This window comes from Vanessa cardui, chromosome 3, assembly GCF_905220365.1.
Source record: "Vanessa cardui chromosome 3, ilVanCard2.1, whole genome shotgun sequence".
NCBI classification, from domain to species: domain Eukaryota; kingdom Metazoa; phylum Arthropoda; class Insecta; order Lepidoptera; family Nymphalidae; genus Vanessa; species Vanessa cardui.
In genome coordinates, this window is record NC_061125.1 from 2,501,023 (window position 1) to 2,517,232 (window position 16,210).

The following is a 16,210-nucleotide window of genomic DNA, read 5'->3' on the forward strand; positions in this document are numbered from 1 at the left end:
GAAGTCATATAAAAATTTATTGTATACTTAGTTGCCAGCTATACAAAGCTGTAATGTTTTACGCTTTTAGCTAAAATAGCTGGTGTATGGATTGAGTGGTGATAGAAAAATTCTTGACGATTTTTGGATTGACGAATATACTTTTCACATTAGCGCTGCGCTAATTGAGAAGAAAGTAAGAATACAAAAGATGCTATGCTAATATGCGATGCTAGCATCTTACGTACTAGAAAGTATTATTAAAATAAACAAAACGCTACTATGTGCTACATGATACCATCTTCATCATATACAAGACAGCTAAACATATAAAAGATTAATTTTGAAATTCAAATTACGTAATTAATCAAATCAACGGCGATGAAGGAAAACATCGTGAGCAAACCTATTTTGTCTAATTTCAAAGAAATTCTGCCACAAGTGATCCACATACCCGCATCGGACCAGTATGGTGGAATATGCTCCTAAACTTCTCCTCAAAGGGAAAAGAGGTCTTAGCCCAGAAGTGTCAATTTTACAGACTGATATTTTACAATGTACCTACAAAGAATAGTAAAGTTACCTCTGTTTTCAAGTTAAAAAAATAAATATTTATTTGCGGAGGATTATAAACATTGGATACGCAATTATCAACAATATTGTTGTTAAATGATTTTTGGTTGATAAAATGCTAATACATGTATAATAAGTAAGATAAGTAGCTAATGAATTCCTGGGTAGTTCTAGGTAGAGTTTGGAATTTCGAACCAGTAACAGCTTAAATAGCTAGTACCATTGTGGTCACCACAACTATGCTCGTATGTATTGGCGCATTATGAATATAGTTGAGTCATTGTATAGCAAATAAAAAAAGTCACTACTAGCAAAGAACTTATACTAAACAGGTGAGAGTAATGACTAGGTACTCTTTAATTCCTAATTGTTACATTATAGACATACGTTTTCATCTTGCTTATTGTTTATTTAAAAAAGACAACTATTTATTTTATAATACTGCTAAAACGTGCTCTTGATATTTTAAGATCTGTTACTGTATTCAAATTATAAAAATGCTATTTTTATTAGTGTTTTCTTAGTACCAGTTATTATTTTACAAAAAGCGATGTTTTTTTGTTTGCGTATTATATGAATAGGTAATACTCGGATGCAATTATTGATTTTCATCTTACAAAACAAAAGGCAATGAAAAACTGCATCAGATACAATATAATATTGTAAATGTCATTTACACTATAATTCAACTATTTGTAAACAAACGATTGGTTGAATACAGCTTGGCTTTACAGTAATTGGATTGCTGGAATAGAATTTCTTTATTATTACACAATCGTATTATACAGTCTAGTTAGTGAATTGGATACAATAAACTCGTGAGGAAATACGTAGGCAGGAAAGTAACAAGACACTTTGTAAACTTATCTGCTGATTAAAGAGTGAATGTTATACTATCTTTGTCTTGACCACTAAAGAAATGTTACTCATCTCTCTTGATAAGTACTAAATAAGATAATGGATGGCTTAATGCTAAATCACGGACTGCAAACGATATTTTATTGAGTTTCCTTTACACGATTTTATTGCTCGAAATTGATAATTTTATGACTTTGATTTTTATTGTTGATATGTTTCACAATTTATTTGTTGCAATTTAAATGCATAATAGGCTACTTGACTGTTTTTTAAAATCCATTTTATATTATTTAGTAGAAGTTAAGGAACCCAGTAAAAGCTATTTTTTTCATTTCTAGTACATATTTGCCGAAAAATATCATATTAAAAATTCCATATTTAAATAGCGCGCGTAAACGCTACTTGGACAATATGGCGCTGCAATTGGGTTGGTGACGTCACTTTCTTGTATTTTAGTATGTGGTACATATAGTAGAAAAGTTAGGTTTACAAGAAAGTGACTTCATCATAATCCCGGCCAATCGGGAGCGTTTTGTGTCACCTGACAAACGTTTGAAAAAATGCATTTTTATTAATAGATTTTTGAATAAATCAAGTATTATTTTTAACTTTCGTTAGTAAATAACCATTTTTAAACTCATAATACATACTCATTACAATAATTCACAATTTATTTTTCGCATTGTCAAATAGCCTATTGATTATCAATTATAAATGTATGATAATACTGTTATTCTGTTCGAAATTTAGAATCGATGATTATCAATCCGTTTGCAAATGATAAAAGGAAATATTTGTTATTTTTTTTAATATTAATTTCTAAAAGTTCTATACACGTGTCAATAGATGGCGTTAGTAGTCAGTTAAATCGCGCTATAATGTAGTTTAATAGAGTTGCATAGAACTAAGATTATATTATGTGTCGTTAGTCCTGAGGTTATTACTCTCGAGGCCGAAAGGGTTCAACCTTCAAGGCGAGTTTTAGACTCATCTAGTACTCGCCCAACGCCCCGTGATGCTGTAAAGGCCAGTAGGGCCAGCAGCACAACATCACACAGACATTAGATTTAGATAGACATTTAGATTAGATTTAGAGATGATTTATTTCCCATTAAGAACAAAGTTCACTTACATATGAAACTTAAACTAGTAAATATAATAATATACATATATATATATATATATATGTATATATATATATATATATATATATATATATACATATATATATATATATATATATATATATATATATATATATATATATATATATATATATATATATATATATGTAGTTAATGTTAAAGTTTTACAGTATGTTTTTAATTTAGCCTTAAATTTCAAAACAGATTTTTCGTTAAATATTTCTTTCGGTAGATTATTGTACATTAACGCTCCCTCAAATTGTATAGTTTTGTTACCATAATGTTTAGTTCTAGACTTAGGTATTTGTAATTTATGTATATATCGTGTATAGTATTTATGTGATTTAGTCTTAAAAGTTGTTTGTGTGTGTATAGATCCTGAGAGAATTTTTCTTATAAGTATGCATGTTTTGTATTTGTATAATTGTACTATAGATATTGTATAAGTTTTCTTGTAAAGTTAACATAAAAAAGTAATCTTTTAAAATTCTGAAGAAATGACCTTTTGAAATAATTGATAATTTGTGACCCAGTTCGAAGTGACATTCGTGGAAGATTATTAAATAATAAATCAATTATGTAAACAATTTATGTATATATAACCTAGGAAACTATAAAAGAGAAAATTTCACAGAACAAATTTATCGTAATCGAACAATTAAAACTGCGAATTGTGTTGCAAACACTAATACATATTGTAATTGCTCACCTAAATTACAGGCTTACCTGCGTCGAAACAGTGTTGAAACGTAATTTAGATTCGCTTTATGCATGGGTCACACATGCTGAGTTATAACGCATACTGTAGCTTAACATTTTAGACACTAGATAACTACAAGAACGAGAGATATAACATAGCGGTACGGGGCTTATTAGACCCCGTAAAGTTAAAGAAACTAAAACTCGATGTAATGTATGATGGTATTTTATATCTTTAATGCGGTACGTGGTTAAAGATACCACCATAGCATTCGGTTTTCAATAGGCATCATTTAAATATATTCATCACTGTTACGGCCTCTGGACGAGAGAGAAATCTATGTTTTTCTTAGCCACTTCTCAAGGGTAACACATACAAGGCGTATTAGACCTTACTCCGCATTGAACGTGTTAATACCTAAAATTAGTGGTGGCGATGAAAGGGCTGACTAATGTTTCTTACAATGATAATTAATATGAAAAGTGGTGACCACATACCATATTCACTGGCATTATTTATTATATACCTTATAATACTCGATGCATCAGGACTTACAATTTTATAAACAGACGTGACAATATACACTACCAAAATTTCTTTATTTTTAAGAAATCATTATTATAACGCTGTAAGTGAGTAACATTTATAACCCTGCCGTTTACATTCAATTCGTTTGTAAAAAAATTATTGGTAAAAAAAGCATATTATTCGATACAAGATTTTATAGGTGATAAAAAAGCGTAGAGTTAATACCTGTTGACTTTCAAGCAGTCTATATTCATTTAAATAATTGTATTAACTAACATGACTTTGTATTTTTTAAATGTTCAAAATTCGCCGGTTCTTCTAGATAGAATCTACTTTCCGAACCGGTGGTAGCTTCATTTAATTGGTAAATGACGATTTAAAAGTGCTTGTAAAAGCCTACTTGAATAAAGTTTATTTTGATTTTGATTGATTGTTTCTATTACACTTTTATTTTTAATTTTTTATTTTAGAGGTTTTTTATTATTTATTTCGTTTATATTAAGCTTTAAGCTTAAGTTTTTGTTATTTTTTTAAAGTATATTACTTTTTATTTAATTCAACTGTGCTGTAAATGTAGTGGTGTATCACACTGCACTGGTCCGTGTACTTTTGATTGCATTGTTTTTGTGAATCTGCCAATTGTGTTTCAAATAAACAAATAATCTATACTCACGAATTATCTTCCATCCATGTCGGCTGTATTTTTAGGCAGTTGTATGCCACGATGTGACTGTCGCCAGCTCCGACCCACGGCCAAAGGCAATGAGGGCCTTTGAAGCCGGTGCCAGTGTTCCAACCGGCTGGCAAGTTGCCCTCGCCCAGGGACACATTCGTCACAACGAAGCCCTCTACAGTGTCAATGGAAAATACGGCTATTGCGTTGCTCCATGATAACGGCCTGTTGTCAAACAGGCCTATCTGAAAATATATTAAAAATAATTTAAGTAAAATTCGTATATTTGTGGGTTGGCTTTTGTACTGTATATGATTTCATATCATATCTAAAGTATAATCGCATTAAATTAATCGATGTTTAGAATTGTTGATTGTTTTATTAACATAATATTTATAACGTATATATTCTTCACGAATATAAAACCTCTGTGAGTAGGTGGGTGTACTCTACCACCAAATAATATTACTTAGTTTTATTGTGTTCCGATTTCTATGATGAGTGAGTCGGTAGGTATATTTACAGGCATAATAGTGGTCGCCCGCGGCATCGCTTGCGTTTTAGGCTGTTGGTTGTCACGTGTCAGACAAAAAAGTAACCCATGTCCTTTGTTGGAAGTCAAATTTCCTGCATACGAAATTTCATCAAAATCGGTTCAGCGGTTTGGTCGTGAAAGAGCGTTAGACAGACAGACACAGTTACATTCACATTTATAATATTATTAATATAGATTATCAAGGAGATAATGTCTTAGTTCCTAAGGTTGTTGACGCTAGTTGATGGCTATGTTTTGTCTCCTACAGTGACATGGTCTACGGGCGGTGATGACCAAATACATGTGGCTTATTTGTAAGTCCTGAGAGCCGAGATGGCCCAGCGGTTAGAACGCGTGCATCTTAACCGATGATTGCGGGGTCAAACCCAGGCAAGCACCGCTGATTCATGTGCTTAATTTGTATTTACAATTCATCTCGTGCTCAGCGGTGAAGGAAAACATCGTGAGGAAACCTGCATGTGACAAATTTCATAGAAATTCTGCCGCATGTGTATTCCACCAACCCGCATTGGAACAGCGTGGTGGAATATGTTCCAAAACCTCCTCAAAGGGAGAGGAGGCCTTTAGCCCAGCAGTGGGAATCTACAGGCTGTTGTTGTTGTTGTTATTTGTAAGTCCAAACAACTATGTATACATATAATAAAGTTGGAGTGTCTGTTTGTAATAATAAAATAGCCGCTTTTTACTAAATGTGTATGTGTGTATACACGGTACATATACTAATATTAATCTTCTTTTTTAATATTTACTTTTGCACCAATAAATTATTATATTATTATTATACCAAGTTTACCAATTAAAACATTATTTATTACGATTCATCAATTTTCCATTACCCTTGAGAGTACGTTTCGTGTCCGCTTGTTTTCAAGTACGCTCGGTAACATGTACGTCGTTGCGAAACCGATACTCGTACTCTTTTATTCAATCGTCCCGTCGCCTGACGATCGCCATTACGAGCCGTTGTGTGTAAAATCATTACGAACGGAAACTCACGCACGTAATACGTAACGATGCGCTTTGTGGATCAATACAGTGAATCACATCGAGTATTTAACACATCCGAACTTTGATTGATTTATTTACAAACGATATTTACACTACAGACGGGAAGTGGGGCTTAATGTTGATTTTTCACGAATTTATCGTATAAATGATTTTTTTTTTAAATTATTTATCGATATTGGACAACGTCTAATACATTAGTCTGATTCCGAAGTAGGTTAAAGCACTTGTGTTGTGGAAAATCCGATGTAACGACGGTACCACACCCAGACCTTACAACATAGAAATTAATGAAATTTTTCTACTAATGGACCGGGATACGAATCCAGGAACTCGGGGTGATATACTCGTGTAAACCGGCGTACACACTATTCGACCACAGAGGTTTTAATGACCATTCGAATTTAAGAAAACATCAGCCAGCCTAGATCGAGTCGGTAATATATATATCTTTATAACGTACCTGCATCGGTACATTTGAACAGGTGCTGAAATCCCAGTTGAGTTCAATGGCATCCAATAGGTTTCCGCCCCCCGGTGTACGAACACTGGGCGAGTGTATCGTCACCCACACCCTTCCACACGCGGACTTCTCGAACACTTGTTGGTTCGCTGAAAATAATGGCAGTACATTTGAGACTTAGTACATTAAATTTAATATAATTCATTTTAGATAGCGAGTTATGGTTGTTGAAGTTCGTGTTTTGAATTATTTTAATGTTGTAATATCTACATGTAACTAGTGAACCGCCCCGGCTTCGCACGGGTGCAATACTGATACCAAATACTCTACAGAATTTGTTTATTTACGACACCATATGAGAAACTTCTAAAATAATCAGTGTACCTTTTTATATTGACCATGCATTATATACAAAAACCTCAATCTCGAATCACTCTATCTATTCAAAAAAACCGCATCAAAATCCCTTGCGTAATTTTTAAGATATAAGCATGCATAGGGACAGTTTAAATAAGTATGCATAGGGATAAACAGCGGCAGCGACTTTGTTTTATGATACATATAAAATGTCTTATGTATGTTTCATTATTAAATAGTTATATAAGACAGTAGGTACTAAAACTTAAATAGCATATATGTTTGACTTTAATATGTCTATGGATATAGTTTGTTTTTATGTGTGTTTTTTGTGTTTCAGTGTGCTTTGAGCGATAATACAATGATTATTATTATAGTGCAATGTGCTTTGAATATACTATATACAACCTCCACCTCATCTTATAATATGACATACAAAATATCCCTGTAAATACCAACACCGAATGTACTGCTAACATAAAAAAAAGGTAATACAGGGTTATTGGTAACTCGACGTATATCCGTTAGGAGGTGATAGGGATGACTATTTGCAATAATTTTAACCCCTATATGCATAATCCAAAAGTGAACCATTTTTGAGATATCACATTTTTTAGCTTTTTTCAAAATTTGTCAAAAATGCAACTTCAAAAATTTATTTAAAGAAAAGTATCAATTAAAATCTATTTTTTTCTTTTGTTTTATAAAAACGATTAAACACTGGATATTTGTCAATATTAAAACAATAATTATCAGAGCACAGCACAGACAGCATGTTCTATAATGAATAATGCAGAATTCTATCCTTACTATTATCCTCACGAAGAAGTTTCTGAAAGGAAAATTATTTTTTGGAAATTCGTGTTCTAAAAAAATATTGAATTAATATCGTATTCCGTCTCCCATTTTTAAATTTGGGATGATAATGATTGTTTAAATATTCACAAACGTCTAGTGTTTATTCGTTTTTATAAATCAGAAGAAAAAAAAAACAGAATTTTATTGATATTTTTTTCCAAATAAATTTTTGACGTTGCATTTTTGACAAATTTTGAAAAAACCTAAAAAACGTGATAACTCAAAAATGGTTCACTTTTGGATTATGCATATAGGGGTTAAAATTATTGCAAACAGGATGTACGTCGAACTACTAATAACCATGTATATATATCTTCCTACGGATATTACTGGCAATTATTTACATTTACAAAAGTTTCCGATTTTACATAGTTGACCAAAACCAAATAAAATGAAAATAATTTACAATAAATTGTGCATCTAAAGTGGATAATAATGTTATTATTTACGACTGTACTTGCGAGCCCCGGCTACGTACATACACGTATCAAATCTCGCATGATTCGGCTTATTTTTATATTCGTGTCCAACGAGGGCGTCCGTAGCGGGTATGGCATGTATGATACTGAAAATGATAAGAAAATAACACAACATAAAGACAACAGACAACATTTTATACTTTTACACATAACATGACAAAGGACCTGTGACTATACAGCTCAACTAACTCCACAGATGTAACAAAAATCTTAAATTAATTATTAATAGATTTATAATTTTGTAACAACGGATAAATCAACATGTAAATATTTTTTAAGAAACATAACATTAAAAAACGAACAATAAATTTATTTTTCAAAGTAACGGTTTTCACTAGGATGAATTCGACATTACTTTTGACCACTAATTGGTAATTCACACTGACGTAAGTTTATAATGTCTAATACAAATGTACAAGGGGTTCAAAAAAAACATTATTTAACACTTTGGGGAGGTATACTGATCACACTCACAGTATATAAGCGATTCCTATGACGTTTATAAGCGTTTGCTGTCGAAGAAAGTGATAATAATATAAAACGTTTTAAAAGCTAGTTTAAAAGTCAGTAACTATTGAATTTCTTGACGGTACTTCCCGTAGAATCGACTTTAAATTTCTTTGTTATACAAATAAATATATATATATTGTGCTGATTATTTTCCAGTTTGAAGTCCTATTATGAAATTATGAAAAAATAAAGTCTAAACTCATTATAAAATTTATTGTGTTGACAAAGATTAAAATAACTGTAGTATATAAATAAAAATTTTGAGAGTCAAATTAGTTTCTCACAGAATAGTGGGCTCCGCATTTATGAAAATTGCTTGCTTCTACCAAGCGGGTTTGCGTCACATATTACACTAAACATTGCTTAATAAGTTCTGAGGCAAAATTTGTTTGTTAAATATAAAAGCGAGCATTTCCTTATTGATTGTCAAACGTGGTTTGAAAAGTAACACCGCAGAGCTGAGAAGAACAGACGAAACTCAATAGAATCTTAGACTTGCTAGATCTGAGTAACTAGCCTTTCACCCGGTACAGTCGGGATAAGAAAAGATTCGTCACCTTAAGATCTATTTTCGCGTGCTCAGTATGAGCGATAATCTGCTTTACCGATCGAGAATGACATATTGCGTCGCGATGATTTGATGTTTGGATCAAAAAGGTACTAAGAGGTTAAGACTTGATAAAGGATTTAATTTGAAAACGGACGAAGGTTTTATTACTATGACTGTACATGCTGCTTATAGTCAATAGATACTATAATTCCACGAAAGACTTCTAACAAAAATAACTCTAATTATTTTCACAAACCCGCATTGGAATTTGGTGGAATATGTTCCGGACCCTCTCCTTAACGGGAGTGTAAGCCCAGCAGTGGGAAATTTACAGGCTGATGTTGTTGTTATTTTCAATTAATGTGTTTATAATTTATACGAAAGAATTTCAATGAAGTAAGCTGAAATTAAGAAAAAAGTATTTTGTTTTGTTTTTTTTTTTTTTTTTTTTTTCTATCACAATTCTATGTTCGAAATAAAAACATTGAACTGTTATCGAATCGTTTTGGCGCGATGGTTAGTTTAGACGCGCCTATTCGGAAACATCGTGCTTGTCCTCGCCATACTGTCATTGTGGTCAAAATTACATAACATTAATGACATAACGTCGTAACGGTAGTATGCGCGTGCGACTCCTTTGCGGGCCAGCCGTTGCGTAACACACTTAGGTACTCATCGCGATAATTATGTTAACTATTCGACCTAAATAAAAATGCATTTCTTTTTTTAAAACGGTTTCTAATCTTTTTTTTTTTTTAAATAAATGTACTGAAACTCAGTTAAAACATAATAGATTCATTCGATTATTGATAGTTTTAAATCGTATTGTATAATTCAAATAATTATATATTCTAGAATGTTCTAGAATGAAGTTTCATATTACGTTACACTTAAGACAGTACTGAGAAACCTTTGAATGTGTGCGTTTGTGCTTACAAACGTATTAATAAATTTAAAAAAACCATTGCTGTCAAATTATTTTATGTGTGTGTTATTATGTTAATATAAGAATAATTATTGATGATCTTCTTTATGATTACAGCCAAGGAATATTTTCTCAAGGGTGATAAGTTAAACGAATAATATTTAAATTTAATTTTTTTAATATTATCTTTAAAAATAGAATAATTGCCTGTGTCCAAATCATATTGTTTCTGGTTAGATTAGAATAAACTGAAGGAGACTGTAGTAATTATTAGTATATACTATAAATAGTAAACAAATAAGACTAAGACCTCATTAGTAATATTTGTATATATAGGTGTGTTATCTTGATATTTGTGCTGTTGGTAAGGGCTCAGTCAGATATGTGAACGGCAAATACATATTATGTAGATGCCTCACTACCGAATTTTCGATTGATAATATTTAATACTAGGTGTCACCGCCGGCTTCGTTCGTGTTTTAGTAATAATACTAAATTTTAATAAATTCGGTTCAGTTTATATAGATAAAACTTCTCAGTAATGCAAAAACCAATAGCAGTATTTCGTAAAAACTCACTTCATATAGAACTTAAGTTCGTTTAAGTTGATACGCAGTTTTGGTACTTGTATCCGAATGTAATAAGGATTATAGTCGTGTCGCTTATCAGTGTCAGTTTCGAAATTGTTCTGCGTATACTCACGAGATCGTTTTGAATAACTTTAGTGGCTGTTCTTAGAAAAAGTACTCGATGTTTTGGATCAGATGTTTTCTTGAATATAATAACTTTTTTTGTAGAATAACTGAGCAATTGTTATTTATATTTAACCAACTTCATAAAAAAGACTGCACCGTCATTTGAATTCAACGAATTATACATAACTAACGACTCGCCCCGGCTTTGCATGTGTGCAATGCTGATACTAAATGTACTATAGATTTTTTGTTGTTTCTTTTACTATATAGTACATGTATTATGTACAAAAACTTTTCTCTCGAATCACTCTATCTATTAAAAACCACATCAAAATCCGTTGAGTAATTTTAAAGATCTAAGCATACGTAGAAAAGGCAGCGGTAAGCGACTTTGTTTTATACTATGTAATTATTATACATATATAGTTATTATGTATCTCTGGTTTTCTAGAGTTTAGTCAAATTTAAATTTGAAATTGGAATTTATTTTTTGTTAAATGTTTCATATTATTTTTAGCTTATCAATTACGTTTTTTGATATCATCGAGATTTTATCTTGTATTCTTTATCTGTTGTCGTTCGAATTTTAAATTTTTTATTGTATTATTGACTAGCTAGACAACCAGAGTATGCTTTGACTCAGAATGAAGTGTCTTTTTCATGCAATATTATATATGAAATTTAAATTGTTGTTAATTTAGTTCTTAAGTGACCGTGAAAATGTAATGACCATGACCATGGTAGCATGCGAAAGCGATTCCGTGGCGCCCACCCAAAAAACGGAGAGGGTACCGCTGGTGTTTTGGTGGGTATGGTACACCGTACCAGGCCATAGGGGAGTCCCACCCCCCCACTTATATCACGTGCAGAAAGCGCGTAACTCATTTTTCCAGTGAGTAATACAAAAAAATGGTCAAGTTTTAAGTATAATTTTACTTCTAGTTCGATCTTTATTAAATAAATGCCTTCTAGAATATACATATAATATATCCTTGTACTAGAAAGAAATAAGTTTACATTCATTTCTATGGCTTTGTTTTACTTTGCCCTGGATGTTTGATTTTATCGTCACATATTACTATTATAATCATTATTATTGAAACATCATATTTATAAACTAGTAGGTCAACCGCGAAAGTTTCAGTTTATTTAAAAGTATTGGATAACTCCAAGTTGTTATTTTTTTTTATACAGCCTTCGTATCGCTCTCTAACCGTCCAGTATTATTTTTCGCTTATTAATATCATATCTGTGTTAAATCGTAATACTTTAGTAAATAACAATCAAGAATTATCTTCATTTTTCTACACATCTTGGCTAGAGCTCTACAAATTGAGATTATAAACGATTTTTTGTGTAGTTACCATCCCATAATCGCTGGGACAAGTATCATAGTGTGGTCATCATTGGTCGAATTTTGACAAATCAAAATCAGATTGGTTTAAATTTAATAAAAAATTAAGATACAATAATTAAAAAGATTGAAAAATGTAAGCTCAACCGAACTATACCTTGTCATTATCACAATAAAAAAAAAAACAAATGTCAAAAATCGTCCTTGATTTTTGACGTTCACATGATGTGAAACACGTGTGTTGTTATTATGAATACATATGTTAACTATTAACGTTTCATATATACATATAATAAAATTGGAGTGTCTGTTTGTAATATTAAAATAGCCCTTTTTTATTCAATGCGTATGTATGTCACGGTACATATACCAAAATAACCTTTCTTACAATTTTTCAATCTGTCTGTCTGTCTATTTGTTCCGGCTAATCTCTGGAACGGTTGGACCGATTTTGACGGGACTATCACTGGCAGATAACTGATATAATAGGGAGTAACTTATGCTACAATAATATACATTTTTTTGTTAAATTCAAACGCGTACAAGGTCGCGTACAGACAGAGTAAGAAAACCTTCTTCAGTTTTGAAATTAAATCCTTTATCAAGTCTTAAACTCTTATTACCTTTTGAGTCTAAACATCAAATTATTTCGACGCAACATGTCATTCTCGATCGGTAAAGCAGATTATCAGTCATACTGAGCACACGAAAATTGATCTTAAGGTGACGAACCTCTTCTTACCCCGACTGTACATGTTGTCCATTCGAGACACAAGGCAACAGAAGACACAAAAACATTTGTCATCGAATCAACGCATTATCATTGGTCGGAAGCTTAAATGAAATCTTTGATGTTCTGTGATAATCTCATAACTTACTATAATGCGTAGATTTAAAAAAGTAAAAGAATAATTAAAAAAATGTTAATGTCATATTACTGGTTAAAGATCACTTTTCTTTTGAGGAGCCTGTTCTACCACTTTTACTTGGTGGTAGGGCTTTGTGCAAGCCCGTCTGGGTAGGTACCACCCACTCATCAGTTATTCTACCGCCAAATAACGGTACTCAGTATCGTTGTGTTCCGGTTTGAAGGGTGAGTGAGCCAGTGTAACTACAGGCACAAGGGACATAACATCTTAGTTCCCAAGGTTGGTGGCACATTGACGATGTAAGAAATAGTTAATATTTCTTACAGCGTCATTGTTTATGGGTGATGGTGACCACTTACCATCAGGTGGCCTATATGCTCGTCCGCAACTACTATTCCATAAAAAAAACCACGTAGCTTGGATGCTGTTTGGATACTCACGACGTTATACGAGTAAATACGAATGAAGTAAACAAAAAAACAATGGTGCTTACTAGAATATGAACCCGCTCTTCAATTAAGCTTCACGAGTTCTTACCACTGAGTTATTTCGGTTGTACATTTAAAAGAACATTAGCGTATCTAGGTTTCCTAGCTAGAGGGGAAAAACAGTTGCTAAGAGCGTAATTAATTAGTCTACCACAACCTAATTAGCAGTTTTCAACGCGCCAGGAATGTATTGTTTTCGTGGGATTTTAACGTAATCGAAAGCAAAAGTGACATATCTTCAAAAACATGTTTCTTCATAGTCGTGGAAAATTTAATAAAACTACAATTTTGTTATCATTAAATTTTCAATTCAATTCAATACAAATATATTTCTTAATTATAAGTACATATATGTAACAAATAATAATATCATCAAAAAAAAAAACACACACACATACATTATTGAACAGACAGTTTTTATAAGCAATACTTTAAAAAGTCTTGATAGATAGAAAACCTACCCGGGTAGCAAATTTTCGCAAATATGAATTGCAATGAAATAATTAAGGTCAGTCAGGTATATTGGGGTTAACAGTGACGTCAGAAAAAGATTTTTAATTTATTTAAATTATTATCAAGTTAATCGTATTGCCAAATACATTTGAATATAGATGTTGTGAAAATGTATATATATATATTTTGTATTCCATAAGTAAAGTTAAGTAACAGCCTGTAAATTTCCCACTGCTGGGCTAATGCCCTCCTCTCCCATTAAGGAGAGAGGGTTTGGAATTCCATCACGCTGTTCCAATGCGGGTTGGTGGAATACACATGTGGCAGAATTCCAATGAAATTAGACTTATGCAGGTTTCCTCACGATGTTTTCCTTCACCGCCGAGCAAGAGATGATTTATAAACACAAATTAAGCACATATATATGTATATAGTGGTGCTTGCCCGGGTTTGAACCCGAAATCATCGGTTAAGATGCACGTGTTCTAACCACTGGGTCATCTCGGCAAATCTTGTATTCCATAGGACATATAAATTAAAACTTGATGAAACGTTTAAATTATTCTAATTTCAAAAGATTGTTATTTTTTCTTCTGTATACGTTTAAGAGATATAGAAACTCTTAAATACTACTTGTCAAATTTTAAATACTGCTTGGCTTTAGATGCGTTTTGGGGACAAATGTCGAGTGTTAAGCATAAAAAACCTAAATATTTCCTTGGAGTTTAAGCTAATTTTTAAGCCAAGTTTCATCAAAATCGGTTAAGTTTTCTTGGCCGTAGAACAGCAACAGATATAAAGATAATAATATATAATGAGAATGAATGATGAGCTTGACAATGCAAGGAAAATCAAAACCTTTAAATCTTGTAGCCCAGCTGTATGGAATTATATAGGTTATAATATATAATAAATATATAACATAGTTATGAAGTAAGTAAACTGTCGATAAGAATTGTTTGAAAAAATGAAAAAAATAATGAAATATCTCATAATGATGTTTTATAATATTAGAGCAATTAATGCTGCGTAAATAACTATGATATACATATGTATGTTATATATGTACGAATATATAAACAATCAATTGTAAATATTTGTTACGGCATATCGTATAAATAAATAGTTCTAAAAAAAAGTGATGCATTTTTTCCCTATATTCAATTCACGAGTTCATAACTGCGCACAATAAAATAAGGTAAGGAAAAATGAAATATCTGCATTTTCTCCGAAGGATGTAAACGATTATGCCACACGTGTTAAAGGAAATTCGTCTTTAAATAAAAATATATTGAATTGAAAACAAAATAAAACATAATTTTGATAGATTCGAAATAAACACTTACGACTTTCTAAAATTTAGTGTAATAATAACCCGAGCAAATATTCATGAACGGTTTTTATATTACCAGTAATCGATGTAACTTCAAAAATATTTTTTAATCAAATAAAAAAAATACGGGGTAAACTTACGTGCAATAGAAGCACCTAGCGCCGTAGCGGCGAGGAAGGCGACTGCGTACCACGAGACGGCCATCACTGATGGTGGCTCCCGCGCCACTGAATTGTGACTTGATTTGGCATTCCTTCGCCACAAACACAATTGATTGTTGCGCAGGATACTGTGTAATCATCGAGCAAACAACTAACTGAACGTCGTACATTACTTGTTAACACTTCCAATCGACTGTGGAAACGAAACTAAGTTTTCAATGTACGTTGCGAAAATGTTTATATCCGCTAAAATGATTTAGGGGTTATACGCAATGATTGTGCGGCTTCCGATTGTTCCCACATTTCCGATTTGATCTGATGTAGACGCACGCGACCTGGACTATAGCGTACCACGTGTAAGGATATTATTTGTGTTAAAATGTATCTTTACCAAGTATATTAAGAAGAATCGAAATTGTTATAATTTTAAAGTATCATTATTATTTTTCAAAATTAGGCGGACGGGTAAAAGGGCCATATTTTGATGGTCACCAATGCTCTTATGAGAAATAAGCGCTGATGAGTAAGAGATGTTTACTATTTCCAAAACTGCCAATACATGACCAACAATACTAAGCATTGCTGCTTATTTGTAGAATTTAATATGATTATGCTACATACCTAGATTGCTTGTTTGAAGTTCTACCACCGAGACTATTCTCTATTATTTAAATCGCTAAGAAGAGAATGGCATAGTC

General features: G+C 32.0%; 1 protein-coding gene across 1 annotated transcript in view; it reads right to left on the bottom strand.

Annotated features, from left to right (window-relative positions):
- The window catches only part of LOC124543649 (PI-PLC X domain-containing protein 3), a 23,057-nt gene extending 7,487 nt beyond the window's left edge, over window positions 1–15,570 (bottom strand). Inside the window, exons 1-4 of the mRNA XM_047121909.1 lie at window positions 15,492–15,570; window positions 8,174–8,260; window positions 6,481–6,629; window positions 4,457–4,701 (exon numbers count right to left, since the gene is read on the bottom strand). Of these exons, the coding sequence (XP_046977865.1) occupies window positions 4,457–4,701; window positions 6,481–6,629; window positions 8,174–8,260; window positions 15,492–15,555 (545 nt within the window). The 5' untranslated portion in view covers window positions 15,556–15,570. The remainder of the gene's footprint in view (window positions 1–4,456; window positions 4,702–6,480; window positions 6,630–8,173; window positions 8,261–15,491) is intronic.
- Between the last annotated feature and the right edge of the window lie 640 nt (window positions 15,571–16,210).